The sequence below is a fragment of the Ambystoma mexicanum genome, chromosome 4p (genome assembly GCF_040938575.1).
Source record: "Ambystoma mexicanum isolate Mex_15411 chromosome 4p, UKY_AmexF1_1, whole genome shotgun sequence".
In the NCBI taxonomy this organism is placed as follows: Eukaryota; Metazoa; Chordata; class Amphibia; order Caudata; family Ambystomatidae; genus Ambystoma; species Ambystoma mexicanum.
This window is the reverse complement of record NC_090927.1, coordinates 603,914,947-603,935,403: the sequence shown is the minus strand read 5'-3', so window position 1 is coordinate 603,935,403 and position 20,457 is coordinate 603,914,947. Positions and strand designations below refer to the sequence as shown.

Genomic DNA, 20,457 nt, shown 5'->3' with positions numbered 1-20,457 from the left:
TTCTGAATTAGATTGGAAATACATTCTAAAGGTTAATTTGCATTTGGGTCCTGATATGGGCTTACGGTTAATTCGACAAAAAATTATTGGGAAAGTGTACTGGACACCTGTTAGGATGTTTAGATTGGGGCTCCGACCGGATGATTTGTGTTGGTGTTGTAACAGGGATAGAGGTACTTTGGTGCATTTACTGTGGGATTGCCCGAGAGTGCTGGACTTTTGGACGGCAGTGATTGATAGAATTGATTTGATTTTTGATGTAACTTTGCAGAGGTCGGCAGTGAATGTCATCTTACTTTCACGTAAAAATAGGAGAGGTCGAATTGCGAGTCATTCTTGCTGGATTGATAGGGCCATTATGGTGGCTATTAAGTTGATTCTCAGGGTTTGGAAATCAAGGAGAAACCTAATGTTGATGAATGGCTGACAGAATTGCATGTGTTGGCGCAGTATGACAAGGTTTCATTCCATAATAAAGATAAGGATGAAGATTATTTGAAATTGTGGGGTCCTTTTATGGACCTGTATGGCTGATGGGGATATTGCATTGTTTGGTGGTAATGGTATTCGAGGTGTAGAGAGTGGGGTTCCTCTTTTTTTTTTTTTTTTTGTCTTGTCTTGTCTTGTCTGGTGTGGTTGTGATTCTCTTTGATGGTTGTTTCACTATGGTTGGTTTTCAGCTTGAAATGAACTGTTTAAGATGCATTTGTCAGTTTGTATGTTTCATGCTTATACTCTCTGTGAAACATTGTTTCTCTTATTATTATTGTTTATGAGAAAACTAATAAAGTGTTGGGAAAAAAAAAAAGATGGGCGAGTTCTGATGCCATGGTAACATGGACATGCTGGGGAAAGGAAAAATACCCCTCACTGTCTGAAGGTGGAAGAAGGATGCTTTAACTACTGCACTCATTTGGTAGGTCAGGGTTAAGTTGTTATGGAAGGCCCCTTGATTTTTGTGTCATCTCAGAAGGGGGCAGGGAAATCTACCCCAGACACTAGCTAAGATTATCAGGTAGGAGATATGTGTTACCACAGATCATGTCTCAGCTATGTTAGGGTTTAGTGCAGGTATGATATGATATGGCATTTATAACACGCCTATACACAAGTGTTTCAAGGCGCGACGAGGCAAGGGAGGGGAACAAAGGGAGGACAGACAGCGATCCTACTAGGCAAGGTGTCATTCAGATTGCGCAAGTACGTGGGAAGGGGGCAGGGACAGTGCAGTACATGGGAATAGATAATAACAATAATAAGTAACGGCCAGCAAGTGGCAAGTGCAGGGTAAGTGCAGACATCAAGTGTCAAGGGCTGGTAGGGGGACTGTAGGGATACAGAAACAGTCCCCAAGTGCAGGGGTTGCCAGGCGGGCATTGCAGGTGTGTGACGCTGGTGGGGGAGGGACCTCGGCCCGAGATCAGAGGGTGGCCAGGTAACCCGTTGCAGTTTCATTATCAGCCAGGAAGTCAGCAGGGGAGAGGAGGAGAAAAAGCAGAAGCAAAGAGAAAGGTTTTGAGGTGCTTCCGGAACCGGTGATTGTTCTCCTTAAGTGTAAGGGAGGCAGGGAGGCTGTTCTAGAGGGAGGCACCCGCCGAGGAAAGAGATCTACCACCAACTCGTTGCTTGGAGAAGCGACTGACCCTGAGGAAGTTGGAGGTGGATGAGCAAAGAGCTCGAGATGGAAGATATTTAGGAAGATAGAGTTGAAGGTATTGAGGCCGCAGGCCCCAGAAGGCCTTGTGGACGATGCAGATGGTTTTGAACTTAATCCTTGCAGCCACTGGGAGCCAGTGCAGAGATTTCAGTCCTGGAGAGATACGATCCCTGGGCTTGAGTACAAGGACATGTCTCGCAGTCTTTTTCTGGATGAGTTGCAGAGGGCGGAGAGTAGAAGCAGGCAGATTTAGAAAGAGGCTGTTGAAGTAGTCCAGCCTAGAGAGAACCAGACCTCAGGAGACAGTGAGCTTCTGGGGGAAGGAGAGGAAAGGAAGAATACCTCTGAGGAGGTGCAGCTGGTAGTGAGACTTCTTAGAGATGTCGGAGATGTGAGGAGAGAAGGAGAGTGTGGAGTCGAAGATGACCCCAAGGTTTTTATCACTCTGAGATCCACTTCAATAAATGTTTTGCCCAGTTTGTTGATTTTAAGGATGATGTGCAAGTCAAGGTGAAGAAATGATCAGAGAGGGTGTAGTTTAGATGCTGACTAGTAGTACTGAGAGATAAGCCTTCTGGAACCCTGAAAGACACATGATGGGATGGGAGCTAAATGTAGGTTTACGACCACTACAAGTAGATTGAGGAGGTCTACTTCAGGGCTCTGCCTGGGACTGCTTATCTGTGTGATCTTTCCAGTAGGATGGAGTGTTCCACTATGTCAAAGTGGTTGGAATACCAACTCGGACCACAGTGACATCTCGGTTAGAATTTGTCTACTTCTCGAGGTCACGCAAATGGAGATGTGGTCTGAATCTGATCTGCTTTTTAACTGGCTTGTAGTTGGTCAGGTTGGTTGGAGTTCGGCAGGTCACTCTTGGTTTGGCCATGAATCATCCATTTAATATGGCGCTGTAGTTACCAATGTCCACTGGGTCGAGGGAGTGTTTCATATGTGGAAGAATCACTGCGCAGAAGTCAAATGCTACAATGTTGCAGTCTTCAAGAGCAACAAGCTTGAATAATAGACACTGTACACTGTACAGGTGTTATGCACGCAAGCACACCATTTACCAGAGAACACTGCCTGGGGACATGGGCCGTGAAGCTTCTGGCATTGAAAGGTGCAGACACACAGGCTGATAATGGGCATCACCAAACTATGGAGTACTTTGAAAGCATAAACCCATTTAGTCTCATTGCCAACTCCATGCCTGTTCAAGAAAAGCTAAGAAACATCACCTTTGGTCCATTTAGGCCGTCCAAAAAGTCAGGTGGTAACCTGAAACCACATGAACCCGTATAATGGCTTCAGAGGCTTTTTTCCTAGACTCTGTAATCCATACAGCTACCCAATGCATTGAAGTTTTTTTAGTTTGAAAATGTATAGGGCTCAACTCTCAAAATATTTTATTTGGATGCACCACACCCCAAAAGAAATAGTTAGATCAGAAATGGATCTTGCCTTGAGAGACAAAGCATTCCATAAACAGAGGGCTTGAGGCTGAATCTTTTCTTTGGGTGCAATACTTGAAAGGGGGAGCCGTCAACAGAACTACTGAGAGTAATGTAGGTCCCTAGTAGCGACAGGGCTGATTTTCCTTGCAAGAGGGACAGCGGCCACATCATAAAGCCATTTGAATGTTATGCTCAGTATCTTAAACATGATCTGCTTGTCACCATGGGCCAGTCCACGGTCCCCTACAGGTCATAAACATGGTCATCTTCACGGAGACCACAAATGGGATTGACCAGAGAGTTTTGTACACTGTGCACCCATATCACACCCTTGCACCCTGAGGGCAGCAAGCATGCCTATGTCATCTTCACTCATTGGCATAAGTGCATTGTTTGGCTTTCCTTATTGGCATAGAACTATATTTGGACAGCAACACAGAGTGGCTTTCGCTCAGGCCATGTTTCTGTTGTGTGTTAGAGTTTTTGGAGTGGGCGTGCTTGACTAATTACATACAGCTGGTATTCTGTATTCTTTCTATTTCACACAATAATCTCTCTGTGGTGTGATTTCTTTATTCTCCTGCCTTTATGTTCCTTCTGATTTTCTTCAATGTGACCGTTGTTCTGTCATTTTTTCTAGTTCACCATCATGGAAGTAAAATGTTGCGCTCAGAATCCAACTCTTCGATTACCACTCAGCCTCTTATAGGTTGGCAACCGTCTCTCTTTGTCCGGCCTGCTCAGTCTCTTGCTTTCACTACCTCGCTTTCTCCTGCTCCAGATTGTATCTTTTTCCCGCTGGGTGATTATTTTACTTCGCATGGCTTCTATCATCTTTGTCTGCTGTGTTGCTGTTGAGGCTTTGCAGTGTTTGCGCATGCACAAGGAGTGTTTCTGAAACCGGTTACCAGACTTCAATGAGTTGCACATCATGCGTAGTTTAGCAGAATCTTTGCACTGTTGTAAGTGCAAATAACACTAGGGAAAATTTGCTTTAGTGCAAAAAAACATTTTGTCAGTGAATTTTTGCAGCAAGGCAAAGGAAGGACTAGGAGTAGGGCAAATATTGCTCAGTTGCAAAAGTGCATTGAAAGAATGTTTTTTTGTTTGCTAGAACAATTTTTGCACTAGTGCTTATTGCACGTGCAGTAGTGCAACGTTTCTGTAACACCGCCCCATCTTCCTTCCCAAGTGTGGTGTTTGTGCTTATGGTTCAATGTGTACATGTCCGTGCTGTACCACAAGTAACAGTGATCACATTTCCCTCTCACGGTTGTTTGTGCATGCTCCTGGAGGGCACTGCTCATAGCACAAATATGTATCCCCTCATCCACACCACCTCTTAAAGAATGGATGTACCCTTTTGTCAAATCTGTGATGAAACAGGTGCTTGCTGTCATACATGTGAAATGTGTTGGTTAACTTCATTGTGACCATCTCAATCCCATTGATCCCGGTGTATTTCATCACTACGTGTCTCCGACCGCTTATTCAAGTGGGTTATGCCCACACTTTTGTTACTGAATGAAACAACGGTTTCAAATGAATACACATTGCTGGCTGTTGTGTTGTATTTGAGTTGACATGTCATGTGATATCGGTTAGAGTGATCCTTGTTGTTTTTGTGTCTTGGCGTTGGTTTCCTCTAAATAGTTGACTGTGCTTTGTGTGTGTCTGCTGCAGCTAAAGGGAGGACAAACATGGAGCTTCGGGAGAAGTTCATGTTGCCGGATGGACCCAGTCAGGGCATGGCCGCTTTCCGACCGAGAGGGCGCAAGTCACGACCGTCTTCCAGGGGCGCATCTCCGAACCGAACCAACTCAGTGTCCAGTCCCATCGTGCAACCTGGTGCATCGCAGACTCCTGGCACAACCACACCCAAGGTATAATAACTCAGACCCAAAGTGATAGAAAATGAAACCGTACCCTTGCAGCATGCATAGAAAACATAAAACAATTCATTGAGAAGCGTGGCACAACTCTTTTGTTGAATCATGTGCAGTCCCTATTGCAAATGTAGCACTTTGAAGGACTAATCTTGCATTTCAAGGTCTTGTTTTTTTATTTTCATCATTCTTTTAAGTATATTCATGTTTCTGTAATTATGTAATTTTATTTTTCTGTATTGTAATTTTTGTTGCTACAAGTTTTGGATGTATCGTCTTCCTTGATCTTGTGTTTGAACTGCTGTCCTTCGTATTTTGATTTGTAATTGTTTCATGCAGACAGGCCATCCTTTAGCACGCAATTATGGTAAGCCATGGTTGGCAAACAGCAAAACATCAACACCCTGTAAGACACCCGAGTCCCCAGATTGTCCCGTCCTTTCCACAGAGGTATAGTAAAGAGAGATCTTCTAGTCAAATACCTTCTCCAGTCTCCAGCTGTCACTTCACTAACTGTTGAAATGCACTGCCCTTCCTCCCTGCACACTAACCCACTCCTGATGTGTGGCCTCTCTGAAGTACGTGCTATTTCTTGCTGACCTTCTTGCCTTCACTGCTGCTGCATTTCTGTAGCTGCAGCATTTTGCTGTCGATGGGCCCAATTCAGTATGCGGTTCCCCCATGTTGCACCATTGGGCTATCTCTGTGAATTGACCCCAGAGCACACTGTCTCTTGTTTTCTGTTTGTTTTATTGTATGTAATGAACGTTCTTGCATTATGTATGCTCATGTAACTGGTTTCTTCATCACACTTGCTTTGTTTTTACGAACAGTAACACTGTAAACAAAAATGTGGGTGCAATGTTATATACCCAAGGGGGCATATTAGGCCACGCTTATAGATTTGAATTAGTCAAATATGTATTGACTGCTCTGCAGACGAATAATTGTTTGTGTGTTGAGGTGTATGTGACTCACTGTCATTCGACTGTTGTCTCAAAACCTCATAAAATATGAAGCATCTTTACAGATTTATAACAGATTTACCCAAGAAGAAAGTAAATCTCATAAACTGTTCAAAACAAATGATCTTAATGGCAAAATGATAAGTAAACTGATTAGATAATGAAGTGTAGGAGGTAATCCCAGCCAATTCCTACGGTTTGGCCTAAACAGAGTGAAAATAGTTGGAAATCATTGCAGTGTGAGGATCAGTGAAGAATCGACCATTAGTCCGAGCTTTCAGACTGACCCTGGAGATCAGACAAACACCAGGGGTTCATCATTCTGGTTAGACTTATTGGCTCAACACATTCATCAGTTATTGCATTTCGAGTCACAGGGTGTGCACAACTGATGCTTTTTTCTAAGGGACCACTTTCCTCTGGGATAAACAAGACCTCTTTACATATATAAGGGCTGCAATACTTCCCTTGGCCACTGATGGCATGTGCTGTGAGGGCTCAACCATAGTCCCTGTCCACTAGTGTTGCTGTGAGGGAGTCTCCAAGGTGCCTTGCCTTCTATTAACTGACTTACACTTGCCCCTTTTTCAGGGGCTACTATCACTAAGGGATGGTGGAATATCCAAGCTTCTGATGGGGGTTAAGATGGTTTTGTAATATATGCCTTCCTCTCCCCACCCTCCCAAGGTGAGCAGCAGCAAATCACCTTTGCTAGATTTGACCTTTGGTTTTACAACAATGAAAATGGAAAAACACATTTCTTCCACCATTTGTGTTTTCCTACCCCATCTTTGAGCAACACACTCCCCCTCCCCCGAATCCTACCAGCCCCGAACCGACAGGTGACAACACCAGGAATCCAGCTACTTCTCTCCTCCCTCATTCACCAGGTCTGAAACCATTTGTACAAATAGTGCACAAACACCAACTCTAGTACCACCAATTTCAATCAAGAGTGTGGCGAGGGCTAAAAGCTTAAGATGTGGTGTGTACTGGAAGGGGCATGTCTTAGTCATCTGAGGGCTCCGCGGCGTGGAGCGCAGCAGAAAGAAGCATGAGGCGCAGAAGGTACGCTAAGGGAAGCTGAATGGGGGCAGGAATAAGCGGGTGATCCAGAATATCCAGTATGAACAGGAATGAACTGATCTTCAAGTGTATGACCATTATGTGGAGTTAGATACCATGCACACCATGTGGATACCTCTGTGTGCTAATCTTGGGTAGAGTATTTGTGTCACAATTCAGAAACTGGTCTAGTCTTAAGGATCTGTCTTACGTTTAGTTACAGGCACATTGCTTTTATGTAGAACGCTCGTACACCTATGTGGTCTCTTGACATCGCTGTTTGGTCAGAGAGAGAATAAGAGTTCAAGAGCACCCTCCAGCAAGGCAGTCACAGCTCAGAAAAAGTCACCCCTGCATGTGGTCCCATTTGTTATGTTATGTAATCATTTCTTGCAAAGGACATCCTTTTATCCACCTATGTGGCCTGTTGGCCCTTTAAGATGTAAAACTATGATTTTCTAGTAGGGAATCCCCAGTCTGATTGGCCAAAAATGACGTAACTCTGCTGGGCCCCGTTTCTGTGGTGCTCTGTGGACAAGAAAGGGGGCCTTAAAATCCACTCTTTGACACCGTCAACAAGTCAAGCGATTGAAGCACAGGAGAAACATGTTCAATCCTCCTCAATCGCAGTGGAGAAGGAACTGCAACATTTTGCACTCATTGAAGCCAGTACTGAAAGTATTTTGGAAGACCCAGGAGCAGGTGGTTTGCATAGGCAAGATGCACAGTGACTGACACCATCACTTCTGGTATATTCTCAGGAATGTAAGTAGAGGAAATACACTCTTAAGCAGCTTTACATTTAGAAACAAGTCTGCGCCATGTTGGCTACTATTAGCCTTTAATCAAAACCATGGCAAGCTTTCTGTTCACTGTTCTAAGCGGTTCAGGGCAGACGGGTAGTTGTTTGGGCCATTTTGTAGGATGTGCCAACACCAATATGATCTCTGTTATAGTGGAGTTAGTTTGATGGTATTTGCAGCCCTCCATTCCAAATTCTCCGAGATTATTCCAGAAAAGTTTGAGGTTCCTCTAGGTGTAAGCCAGGCAATAAAAGGGAGGGCAGGCTGTGAAGTATGTTATACTTTTCTTTCTTTTGTCAGCACTCTTGTACTAGAAATAGACAAACAAGGTCCTACCTCACTTATGTGGTGCTGGGGGTGGGGGGGTTGTTAAGCTCTGCGGTGTAGTGGGGACGGTGGGCATAGAGTTGCTTTGCGGGAGTGGTTTTGGTTGCTTTGTCCCATAAATATTCACAGAGCACAGAACCTATGAATTGTTTACTGGAAAATATTTACGGGTCACTTTGTTATTTATTTATTTTATTTTTTACATTTATAAAGCGCTCACACAGCCCGCAGGCATCGAGGCGCTGTTACAGGTCCAGACTGGTTCCCTATCACTGCTCTGAAAATACCGTTAATATAGCTATCCCCCAGCTGTCCACGGGTGCTTAGGGGCAGAAACAGCCCACCAACCCAAGGCCACTAAATGAGGGCTCAAGGCCGTTATCGGCCTGGTATGCTCACGGACGCAGGGTAATAGCTATTCCACCCCAGGACTTCCTTGGGTGTGTGAATAATTTGGGTTGTTTTGTGGTGAGAGATGGGCTTGCACACATATTGTGCCTGCCCAATCTCGTGTTAAATACAAAAACAAGATGGCATATGCCAAAGTAAATAGAAAAGGGACCAGTTCCCTTTTCTATTTCTATTGCAGCTGTCCAACATGGACAGGGGAAGGAGCACGGCAACTTGACCCGAGCCTGCAGTTAAGTCGGAGCTGCGGGTAGGTGCTGAAGTTTTGAGGATGATGTGGGGGGTGAGGAGGGGGCTGTGGGAGGAACTAGGGGCAGTTGCACTGAAAAAAGATTTCAACTGTCAAGGGAGGCGAGGTTTTCTGGTGGAACAATATTGACTGACCTCCTCCAACATAAACCCGAAAAAAGCTGTCTAATTTAGACAGCATCTTTTAGAATTAAATTTATGAAATCATTTCTGAATAGAAGATAGGCAGGTGTTGGTTTACAAAAAGAAAAGATTAGCATTTATAAAGGAATATCATTCTGTCAGCATTGCTGTGTTAACCAAGCAGATATACTGTTAACATAGTTATTTCACCGGGCTGACTAATTTTGGTCCAGTGTTCACAATAACTTTAGATATAATCATCTGCTTTGCATTGGCAGAAGATAACACATATCGTCTTAGGGGTATGCTCTTTACCTCAAGCCTACTTTAGTGATTACGGCAGTGGCACATTAGGAACTCAAAGCTGTGTGATGTTTTGAAACTCCCGCCACATTAGCAGCCAGCAGACCTGGTCAGTACACTGAATCCCTATGTTTGGATGAAATTTGAATAACCAGAATTCACATCTGAGCAGGCCGCATGTTCATAATTTAAAAGATCTGAAGTAGAATGAGGTAGTGTATAGCTATGATGCTACTGTGATTTTACCACTTTGTAGTGTGTAATTTCTGGTTGGATCTGCACTCTTCCCAGGTCTCTTTAGTGCAACCAGAAAGAATAGCACACAACCCTAATTGCTTACCTGGTCAGATTAAGAATCCTCTTGATGTGCAGCTCAATGTAAGGGGAGCTTTCCAGTGCCATCTGAACTGTGTGGCCACAGTGCATCCACAAAACTGAAACCAATGTTTGACATATATCTCTGTGAAGTTCAATTCTTACATAAACCAATTAATCATCTAAGCATATATTTGTAAGTGCGGTAGTGTAAGTTAAACATGCCCATTAAGAGTGATATTGATATTTTATTTGTATTGCGCTCGTACACAAGTGTATCAGAGCGCGACAAGGCAAGGGAAGGGATCAAGGGAGAACAAAAACAACGATCTTACTAGGCCCAGTGACATTGAGAATGCGCAAGGGAGAGGAAGAAGGGGAAAAGTGCATGGTGGGGAGTGCTGAGCAAGGAGAAAATAAAGCAATAAGTAAATAAATAAATAAGAGCCACAGGCGGCGGTAGTGCAGCCAGCAAGTGGCATGTGTTAGGTATAAGGCAGTAGACAGGATGTGCCAGATAATTGCAGAAAAACAGGTGGGGAGACTGTAGGGTTACAGATACAGACCCCAGGGCAAGGGATTGCCAGGAGGCAGTGCGGGTGGGTGGCAGGGTGAGCAGGTACCTGGGCCCAAAAGTCAGAGGGTGACGACGTGCACGATGCCATGACAGAACAGATCAGTAGGGGAGAGGAAGAGAGAAGGCAGAAGCAAAGAGGAAGGTCTTGAGGTGCTTCTGGAACCAGAGATGGTTCTTCTCAAGTTTAAAAATGGCAGGGAGACTGTTCCAGAGGGAGGCCCCAGCCAAAGACAGAGATCTACGCCCAGCTTGTTTCTTAGAAAAGCGACTGACCCTGAGGGATTTAGAGGTGGAGGAGCGAAGAGTTCGGGAGGGAAGGTATTTACAGAGGGAGAGTTGAAGGTATTTTGGGTCCAGGTCCCAGAAAGCCTTGTGGACGTTGCAAAGGGTATTGAAATTAATCCTTGCAGCCACTGGGAGCCAAGGGAGAGATTTCAGGGCTGGAGTGATACGATCCCAGGTCTAAACACCAAGGACAAGTCTCGCAAAGGGTGTACAGTAGAAGCAGGTAGATTTAGAAAGGGACTGTTGCAATAGTCCAACCTAGAGAGAACCAGGGCTCGAGAGACAGTGAGCTTCTGGGGGAAGGAGAGGAAAGGTAGAATATCTTTGAGGAGGTGCAGTAGGAAGTTGTATTTTTTTTGAAACATCAGAGATGTGTGCAGAGAAGGAAAGTGTGGAGTCAAAGATGACCCTGGGGTTCTTAGCCTCACAGGTGGGGGTAGGAGGAGGGCAAAGGGAAGCCGGCCAAAGAGTGACGGGAAAGGAGGGTGAAGGTGTACCGATGAGAAGGATCTCCGTCTTGCTGGCATTCAGGCAGAGATAATTGGCGGCAGACCAATCCTGAATGGCAGATAGGCAGTCGGAGATGAGAGAAGCCTGAAAATGAGTTGAGCGTCATCTGCATAGCACAGGAAATTGCAGCAGAAAATGGCAATGCAGTAGGCAAGAATTGCCAGGTATTGGTTGAAAAGCCAGGGTGAGAGGTTAGACCCCTGTGGAACACCACAGTTAGAAAGGGAGATAGATGAAAGGAAGGACCCAAGTTGGACCTGGGAGAGTTGATCAGAGAGGAAAGGGGTCCGCCAGGCCAGAGCCTGATCAGTGATACACAGGTTGTCACAGAGACGGTTGAGCAGGATGGTATGGTTGACCATGTTGAAGGCAGGGGAGAGATCGAGTAGAATGAGGACAGAGGGGATGTTAGAGTCGAGGTTGGAGAGCAGATCTTCACAGATTTTCAGGAGAGCAGTTTCCGTGCTTTTGGCCGCTCTAAAGCCAGACTGATGGTCATGGAGACAACCAACAGAGTCAGAGTGAAGATTAAGCTGTGAGATGCCCAGCTTTTCCAGAGGTTTTCCCAGAAAAGGAGTAATAGAGATTAGGTGATAGTTAGCCGGGCAAGAAGGGTCAGCTGTGGGTGTTTTGAGAAGAGGGGGCACAAGTGAGTGCTTCAGAGGGGAGGGGAAGGCTCCCAAGGCAAAGGAGTGGTTGCAGAAATCTGCAGGGGCAGGAGCAAGGGTCAATGTGGTCCTTGATGGTTTTGGAGGAACAGGGACAAACCTGTTTGATGAGACTTTCATATATCGGACTTGTCTAGAAACCTTGTCAGGGGAAAAGAGAGGAAAGGGGCGAAAAAGTGGGAGGGAGTCGCCAATTTGTAGTATGCAACTACTGGAATTCAGTGGGAGGTGGAACCCCAATTCTAATTGGAAAGAAATGGAAGGGCTGTTACCAAAATGAATTATTTATTTCTTGGCAATGATTAGTAGCTCATATTGTAAATGAAGGGCATTTTCACGCCATGTGTTAGTCCTGATTGGGAATTCATTACAGATACTCTGAGAATTGGCAGAGATGGGGGGAACATCCTGATTGTATCATGGAAAATACTGTACATGTATCCAGAAGACTAATAGCACATTTTAACTTCAATATTTAATGTTGTCTCTAGGGGACTCCTATCACCGGGAGTAAACTTCGACTTCCAGGGTATCTCTCGGGAAAAGGTTTCCAGTCAGGTGAAGACAGCAGCCTTTTATCAACAGCAGCAACAAGGGTCAGACTACAGTTTGCAGGTGAGCAATTGAATACTCCACACACTACTTAAATGCAAGCTACACCCAACCACAGCGCTGGTGGTTCAAAAAAGAAAATGTAGTACATTCATTTCACAACTGTGTTACTAAAATCATGGTCGCTTTACAAACTTGTCGAAATTGAATTTTTAGTGGAACAGTATGAAACAAGCAAGCACCTGTTCTATATGGCTGCTGGTTAGAGCACCAGGAAACTTCACTTTGAATTGTCCTAGGTTTCTATGATCGGATAAAATGTTTCGCTCTGATAAACATTTGCTCATGAATTCCCTATTTTTAGAACCACTGAAGTCCATAGCTGGAAGTTGGATTGTATTGTTTTGGTTTCAGCCAGTGTGATGTCTTTGAATTTCCTTGATAGTAGACCATTCTTGACTCTCTCTCTCTTCTCTCTCTATATATGTTTATATATCAGGCAGTTTCATATTATGCTTTTTATTTACATGTGTCCACCAGAATGTCACTCTCCGGTAAATTAAAGCTGATCAGTGTACCAAGAGCTTGTGTGCGCAGCAGTATCACTCCTGTGGAGCTGAAGAAATGCCCAAGGCAAAGCTATCTGTGGCCGAAACAAAATAATTACACGCAGCATGCTGCCCCCACCCCTTCCATCATTCGAATGTGTTATGCTCAAACGTCATTCTGGCATCTAGTAATCTGCCCTTAAAACATGTTACATTGCAATCTAAACACGTATAGGCCTGTCTAGTTGTCCCTTCAGGTCATCCTTTTTTGCCACTTGTCCACCTCTTTCTACTGCCTCTTTATATGTGAAAATATCCACTTTAAATGGCATGCTCATCAATGAGTGTTCTGTAACCAATCAGTGGGCTGAAATCAGACACTTCTCTAGGTCTTGGCCTTGGCCAATTGATTTTGTGCCCTATACTCTCAGATGATCATATCCTGGATCTCGTCCTCTTTGGTCCTTTCTCCCTTTAATGCTTTATGACTGTGTGCGAATCAGTGTTTTTGGTTATCGCCTGCCTGCCTGAAAAACAAGTGTGTGGCTTGCTAAAAGTCCAAATCAATCCTAGCTACCTTTGTAACCCAGTTATCAGGCAGTGCTTTACAGACCTATATTTCATGGTTCACCATTGCAGTCAAATAGCAGCATAGCCATATGGTCAGGATTAATACAAAGCCTCCTACATGTATTTCCAACCCGTGTTTCTCTGTGGTATTTAAATAAGCCCTGAAGTTGGTTGAACGCCAACATAGACTATGCAACCAAAGAAACAATTGTGTACACCTCAAACATTTCAGGGCACTTCGAAGCAGAATGTTTTAGCCTCTGGCATGTTACAAAACACCAAAAATAGATAATTATTTTTTTTTACAAAGAAAGAAAAGTTGCAAAAGTCCCATATATATTGTTGCAGTTCACGTGATGGAAAACATCCGTCTGGTCTCCCACGTAAAGAAAAGAATAGTCCATTTTGTGTGGTAATACTTCAGAGGAATTTCAGAGCTACCGTTGTTCCACGTTTGTCAGAGTATGTTGTATGATTTTTGACATCGCAATCACCCAAGAGGTTTTTTCTCCACCGATCAGCCTCACCCACCAGTACTCTTCTTCCAAGAGAAGTGATGTCGAGAAGAGTTGGTTTAGGTATGTCATTCTGAGAGTTTGTGGTCCAATACATGAAACCAGAAGGGGTCGAATTGTCTCGATTTGGTTTTTGTCCTCGCAGAAACACTTATTTGAGGTTGATAGACCTCTTACGGACAGAATTTCGTTTGCCTCTTTGCAAACATTCTGACCGCTGCAGCAGCTGCCAACATTGCATACCCTATTTCATTTTACCACAAAATGATAGTACATTCTTAGACCTCGCTTGGGAACATATTGCCCTTGGATTGACCTTAGTCAATAGCTTAGGGGTGGGCAATAATGATGACTCCTTCGGTCTATAAGACTTAAAAGAAATGCATGCTATATAATTGCTTCAAAATATATCTGCTCTGACATATAGACAAGGGCCCAGTATCATATACCTGAGATATCGCTGCTGGCAGTGCTATCACAGCATTGTTGTGCAGAATGTAGATTTTGGTTATTGTATACATGGACAGAAGATGCATATAACTGGAAGATCCAGAAACATATTTAAGAGGCATACTTTGATATTGATGTCAATACATGTACCAAGTGCTCAAACACTTTGTCAAACATGCTCAGGTGACCTTTCCTGGCTGTGGCAATGTCCCATTTAGCAAGGCAAGATATTTGACTTCCTGCGCACATCACCAATTCAGGACTATCCACAGTGTTCCATGTTAAAGTAGTGTTTTGACCATTCTGCATCACCTTTTTAATTATCTTCTCTCTTTGTCTCAAGAATCGAGGAAAACTCCAAGTCGACCTGATAGCCGAGCAGGTAGCAAGACTGGCAGCCGTCGAGGCAGCGATGCATCAGACTTTGACATTTCAGAAATCCAGTCTGTATGTTCAGACATGACAGACGCTGCACATGAGAACACTAGACCGTCGCCCCGAGCAGGATCTCGGCCATCAACAGGCAAGCCTTCCAAAATCCCGACGCCCCAACGGAGGTACCCTGCCAGCAAGCTGAGCAAGCCCTCCAAAAGATAGTGTCATGAACTCGAGCTCTATTCTTGTGCATTAAATATTTAAGTTTTTAAGATGTAAAATATTATGTAGAAATTATTGTGAAATATTGCAAGAGGTGGATTTTTAATTATGCAGATGGCCTTATTTGTGTATTTGTCTTGTTATTTTATGTGTATAATTTGTGTCTGATGTTTCTTATTTTGCCATATTTTATTTGGAGAGAATGAAGACTCTTTTAAGTTAAATACTAACGTGTGTACACGGTAATGTGTATAAAGGATGCTAAAACAGTTCCTGGGTGAACTCCAAATCTCTGAAACCTGGACGAAACCCAGCAGCCTCGACACTACATCCTCAAAGAACGGTTGCCAGTGGCTAGCAGTATTTTTTAATTTAATTGCGCAGTCGCAGGTGCACATTTTGAGCTTACTAAATAAGACCGAGATTGAGGTCAGAACTGTCTGAGCAGATTGGTTTTAACTGAACATGGTTGGAGATCATACGAAAAGTCACTTTAAAGCACTTGTAAGCAACATGATACTGTACTCCATTATCTTACAGCATTGTCTGTGCCATTAACTTATCCGCGGTCAGAGCGATCCTGGCTACTAGAACTATCGTACTGTACAAAAACAAATGTGCATTCATGTAAATGTGAGATTTTCTTTGCTTGAGTGGGCGGTAGCACTGTATCATTGAAACTATTTTGTATCAAAGCAATTTTGCTTGCAGAAAGCTATGAAATAAACAACGTCCCTAAACTGCATGGCTTTTGACTGACCCAAAGCATGGAAGGTAGGAAACGCCTGCGATATGGCAGGCATTGAAAACTGATGGGAACCATGGATCTTTTGGAGAAGCTCCCATCCCCCCCAATCTCTCTCCTGTCTTTTCATCCGGTTTGGAGGAGGCAAACGGGCGGTGGATGTGTCGCCAAACACTTTGAAGACGCGAATCGCAAGGCCAATGCGTGTTTTCCAAATGATCATCAAAACCTGGAAGAATTGCACAAGATATAATAACACATTTATATGGACTATTTTTAACATAATGTCAATTATGAATTTGCAAATCACACATCTAATAAGAAAATTGTCAGTGTGGGGATTTCCCCCTTTTCATCGACTTTCTGAATTGTTCTCATGTTTTTTTTTCTCTCTTCAGCCTGGACAAGGTAAGCAATGTACAATGTTCATTTTTTCTTCTTTACTAATTTATTGTTTGAATTGGTGAAAGTCAGAGCTGACCATTTTCCAGGTGCGAATCACACTGCTGCCTACCTGCCACTTGGAACAGCATCATCGAACTTCCCACTAGGTTTTTACAAAGAATATCAAACTTCACACAAACTTCTCACACTTATAACATTAGCCACAGACATAGCTTTACACAGCACACCACACCTTATAGTTTCTACTTGGTCTTTAAAGGAATATGCTGGGTCTGTGGCTTGATTTTTAGGTGGCACTAAAGGGCATCTTATCTGAATCAGTTCAGTTATTTAATTGTAGATAAGAGTTCAGTCACTGTGCCATTCGAATCTCAAATTATCAAATTCCTTACTTTTGTTTACTTGACTCTGTGCTGGTTTGTCAGCCTCTAATTTGATTTTTTTTCCACACCAGTTCCAGGTTTCTTCCATGTTTTTTGAAGTCTCCCAAATTTATGTTGAACAATTTATTTTCACCCGTTCTTATTGGTTTTGGTCTCTTAAGCTTAGGCAGTGCTAATCTGTTCAACATCAGCGGGAACCTGCGCATTAACATTAGCCAAACATCAGGGTTGTCTAATTTATTTTATTACATGCTTAATATTGGAGACCAGTATCTAAGTGGGACCAGGATTCGAACTCTGCATTGTCTTGCTTCCAAGACAAAAAGCTTTGCCCCTGAGCTATCCTTCTGTCTAGGTTGCTTTCCCAGTTGATGGAATCTTGGAAGTTCAGGGCAAATATCTTAGTGGCTTTGATGAGTGGCCTCACTCACACCGATGGGTGGATCCGTTTTTGAAGACCTTGGTTGCTTATGTTGGGACGTCAATGATACCCTTCAGCAGTCAGTCAGAATATATCAATAATTGCAACATTTGTTATCTGAAGGTCAAGATTAAATATTACTTCTGTGTTGTATTCAAGTTTGTGCGCTGAAGTGAGCAGTAGTTTTGCAAACCCTAGATCTGACATATCTGTTAGGAAGGGCTAGGGTCATCATTCCTAGGGCCTACCAACCCTCTGGGATATGAGTGCACTATAAAAGTGCCCTAAATCCATCAATTAATCAAACAATGTAGGCCAGCCCTAACCATCTTTCGTGTTGCTGGGATAATGATGGTTTCAGTAGGTTCAACTGTTCTCCATTAAATCTGGTGCCTAGGTGTCTTATATCCTACCAGAATGGTGGTAAGTCTGTTATCATTTAGGGTGCATTTACTCCACAAACATTCAAATGTTATAGGTTTATTAAACTTTGGTGTTTGCGGATAAATGAAAGCCACTCCTCCCCCAGTCTTTTCCTTACCATTGTTGTTATGAAGTTTATACCTAAGTGGGGCACATGTGGTTGGTTGTCAGAGATCTACATATCTACAATACACAGAAACTCTGGGTTGTGTAAGGAAGGCATGGTATCAAACAGTGAAGACAGACACAAGTGAACACAGTTCAAGAGTGTTTATTGAACTTCAATGGGTTGGTTGAACGCCTATCTAAACCTAAATCTAAAGATGGGAGCAAGCTTCGACCATCTAATAATAACGCAGTCGAGACTGTCAAAATAAAAGGGCCTATACTAATAAACCTACTGCCAATCCTTACTTCTAAAACAAAATGGTGTGGAACCAAAGTGTATACAAAAAGAAAAGTGTTCAAGAAATAATGTCAGCATAGTTGAGCAGTTGGCTTCCCTTCCCCATGTTTTCAGCATGGAGCAAGGCGGCATGTTCGAGCTTCACACACACTCTGGCTTCTCTGCCATGAGGATACAGTTCAAAGCATAGATATCAGGGCTTTTTGCCAAAGCCTCCTTTCCAATAACAGTCTCTTACTGGAGAGGGTCTGTCGTAGCAAACATGCACCAAAGTTTCTTTCTTATCAAGATGTTCATATGTACAAGTTCTCGTTTCAGTATTCATCAGAGGTCTCCCTCCTTCAGGCTTGGATGCCTTTTACCACAAGGTTTACAACTGGTCTCCCTCGTTCAGGCTCAGACCATGGATCTCCCTCGTTCGGGCTCGGACCATGCAGTCTCACTTTCTACATTTTTCTCTTGACATCAAAATCGAAGACTTTCAAATGTGTGATGGGTTTTGCTTAAACCGTTGCAGGACCACTTCAATTCACCTCACAAAATGTTCTTACTTTCGTTTCTGCCACTTCCTGGCTGGATACCTTTACAGAGAACTTCGATTGGGCACCCATGTGGCGCCGGTACACTCTGTCACTGGTAATGTATCTTTCTTCCATAAATGTTCAAACATCCATCAGCAATTAAGTTTTCCCAGCGTCTTTCATCACAAGCAATTCACTCTTTGTTCTTGTGCTCTTTATACAATGTTGCTGCTTGCAACCTTGACTGCAACACAGACTGGTCTTGTGTTGGCCTCCCCAACTCACCGGCTGTGTTGATCTCTCAGGTGCTGCTTTAATCTCGGAGCCAAGGACGGTACCACGTCGCCTGCTGATCCTCTCCGACTCGGTCAGCCATGCAGGAGGGCACCGGGTATCTGACACACAATACAAGTTTCTGTAGTTTGGTTTCCGGGCCTTATACTTTCTGATTTGCAGGGTTATGAAAAGTAATGGTTTCTCGCCAAAAAGGTCAAGGGTATCCGTCTTTCTTCCCTCGTTAAGCTGCCATCGGAAAAGTACTGTTCCTTTGTGTGCTTTACTGTCAGACCTCAGCTCTACCTCCCCTGACTCCTCACCTGAGTTTTCAGAAGCTATGTCCTTGGGAGCAGTCTTCGCCTTCCGGTGGCTCTTCTCCTTGTTTGGGGTGTTGTCTTTAGGCTTCTTGATTTTTCGCTCGTCCAAGTAAGGTCTAGCCCCTCCGGAGGTCACCTTGACAGAGATGGGAATCTGTCCTCGGGGAACACCGGGGGGCTAGCCTCCAATTCCAGGGAAAAAGCCGGAAGGCAGAAAAAACCCTGAAGCTGGAGTTTTGCAAGAAGTGGTATGGGTGGAGTCCGAAGACCCAAGCACTGAGTGGACCGTTCTCTGCTGAGGATTGCCTGGGATACTTCAAAGGCAATAGATAAGTATAGCTGGGTTAAGTATTTTAAAAGTAAGAGAAGAGTAGGGCCTCAAGAAATAGTCTGAATTATAGCAAGAGGAAGGAATCACCCTCTGTTAAACAAGAATACCGAAGGTAAATATCACGGAAAAGAAAGCCTCACAGTGAAAGGTGAAATCGCATGACAATAGCAGACACGGAAAAGATAAATACGCGGATGCGCGTGAAAGGCAGTCTATAGCAGTAAGGAAGCGGTAGCCAGAAACAGCCAGAATCTTAGAATACTAAGGAAAGTTAAAGTAGGAGGCGTTGCATAACGAGACAGAGGTGAATGCTTACAAGAGTAGGTCGGTGGAGCTATGAGTGGCAGAAGAACGCCTAAGTAGCAAAAGTAAACACATCACACAGAAAGGCGGAAGAAACAAAGAGAGAACAACAGATAGAATAAGTCACGATTCCTGACATTTACCTTGCTCAGAGTGTGCTCTCGTGCTCTTCTTTTTATCTGTTTGGGGAAGTTTAATGGATGTCATGTGTGGGTGATTCTCAGCAATTTCCTGACTTCACCTGACCATAGTAGCAGGACATGTTAGGTATACTTCTAGTGTATCAGTCTTTTTTCTCCTGGAGCGGGCTGTCTGTGATAAGTATTTGTGAAGGCAAAGGGGGATTCCCACGTATCCTACCTAGTAGGTTTGGGTATAGGTGTTCACAGGGAGAGCAATTGCATCTCATCCTCCGGTGTCCCACTCCCCAAAGACCACTCACCCAGGTGATCCTCCTGCACTGGTGCACTCCAAGGGTCTATCACTGTGATCTTTCTTGGATGGTGTGGGAGCATCTCCATGACTGCTGCCAGGTACTTTCAGAACTGGGTTAGCTGATGGGTCCAGTGAATCCGTTGGTAGCCAATGAGCCAGATGATTCCTACCCACTAAGGACATAGATACTTCAAATATTGGGATAAAACCATAAAGAAGCATTTTTTTGACAGTGAACCAAATCAAGAATGAAAAAGCGTACAATCATAAGTATTACAAAACATAAAAGAGGCATACAGAGCAAAATAGTATGGATTAAGCATAACCAGAAGGAGTTTGCAGTGTGCGGATGCAGAAAATCATGGATGAATAAAGAACGACATGAAGCCAGAAATAACAACCAATATTGTTATTGTAACATAAAGCTCGAGCTAGCAGCATTTTAAGCCTAAGGATAGCTGGCAGTGATATCTAAACTCACGGTCTCCTGTATAAAGGTGCCAGTTGTAGAGTGCTTTGAAACATTGGGACATGCACATTGTATGCGAACCATTTTCTTTCAACTTCGGTCTCCCTACTTCTGCTTAAATATGTATGTTTTCCCATACTGGTTTTTGACCATATCCAACTATTCTTGTTGCGTGGGTGTCCCGAAGGTTTC

The 20,457-nt window shown here is 43.7% G+C and overlaps 1 protein-coding gene across 19 annotated transcripts in view; it reads left to right on the top strand.

Annotated features, from left to right (window-relative positions):
* DST (dystonin) overlaps positions 1 to 15,573 on the top strand; it is a 2,190,048-nt gene extending 2,174,475 nt beyond the window's left edge. For 8 of the 19 annotated variants that reach the window (XM_069606155.1, XM_069606161.1, XM_069606153.1 and 5 more), the window contains 5 exons: positions 3,755 to 3,916; positions 4,798 to 4,997; positions 5,340 to 5,450; positions 12,090 to 12,213; positions 14,577 to 15,573. In XM_069606155.1, coding sequence (XP_069462256.1) covers positions 3,755 to 3,916; positions 4,798 to 4,997; positions 5,340 to 5,450; positions 12,090 to 12,213; positions 14,577 to 14,830 — 851 coding nt within the window. In that variant the 3' untranslated portion in view covers positions 14,831 to 15,573. The remainder of the gene's footprint in view (positions 1 to 3,754; positions 3,917 to 4,797; positions 4,998 to 5,339; positions 5,451 to 12,089; positions 12,214 to 14,576) is intronic. The other 11 variants (XM_069606170.1, XM_069606164.1, XM_069606158.1 and 8 more) reach the window with 5 other exon arrangements.
* The last annotated feature ends 4,884 nt before the right edge of the window (positions 15,574 to 20,457 follow it).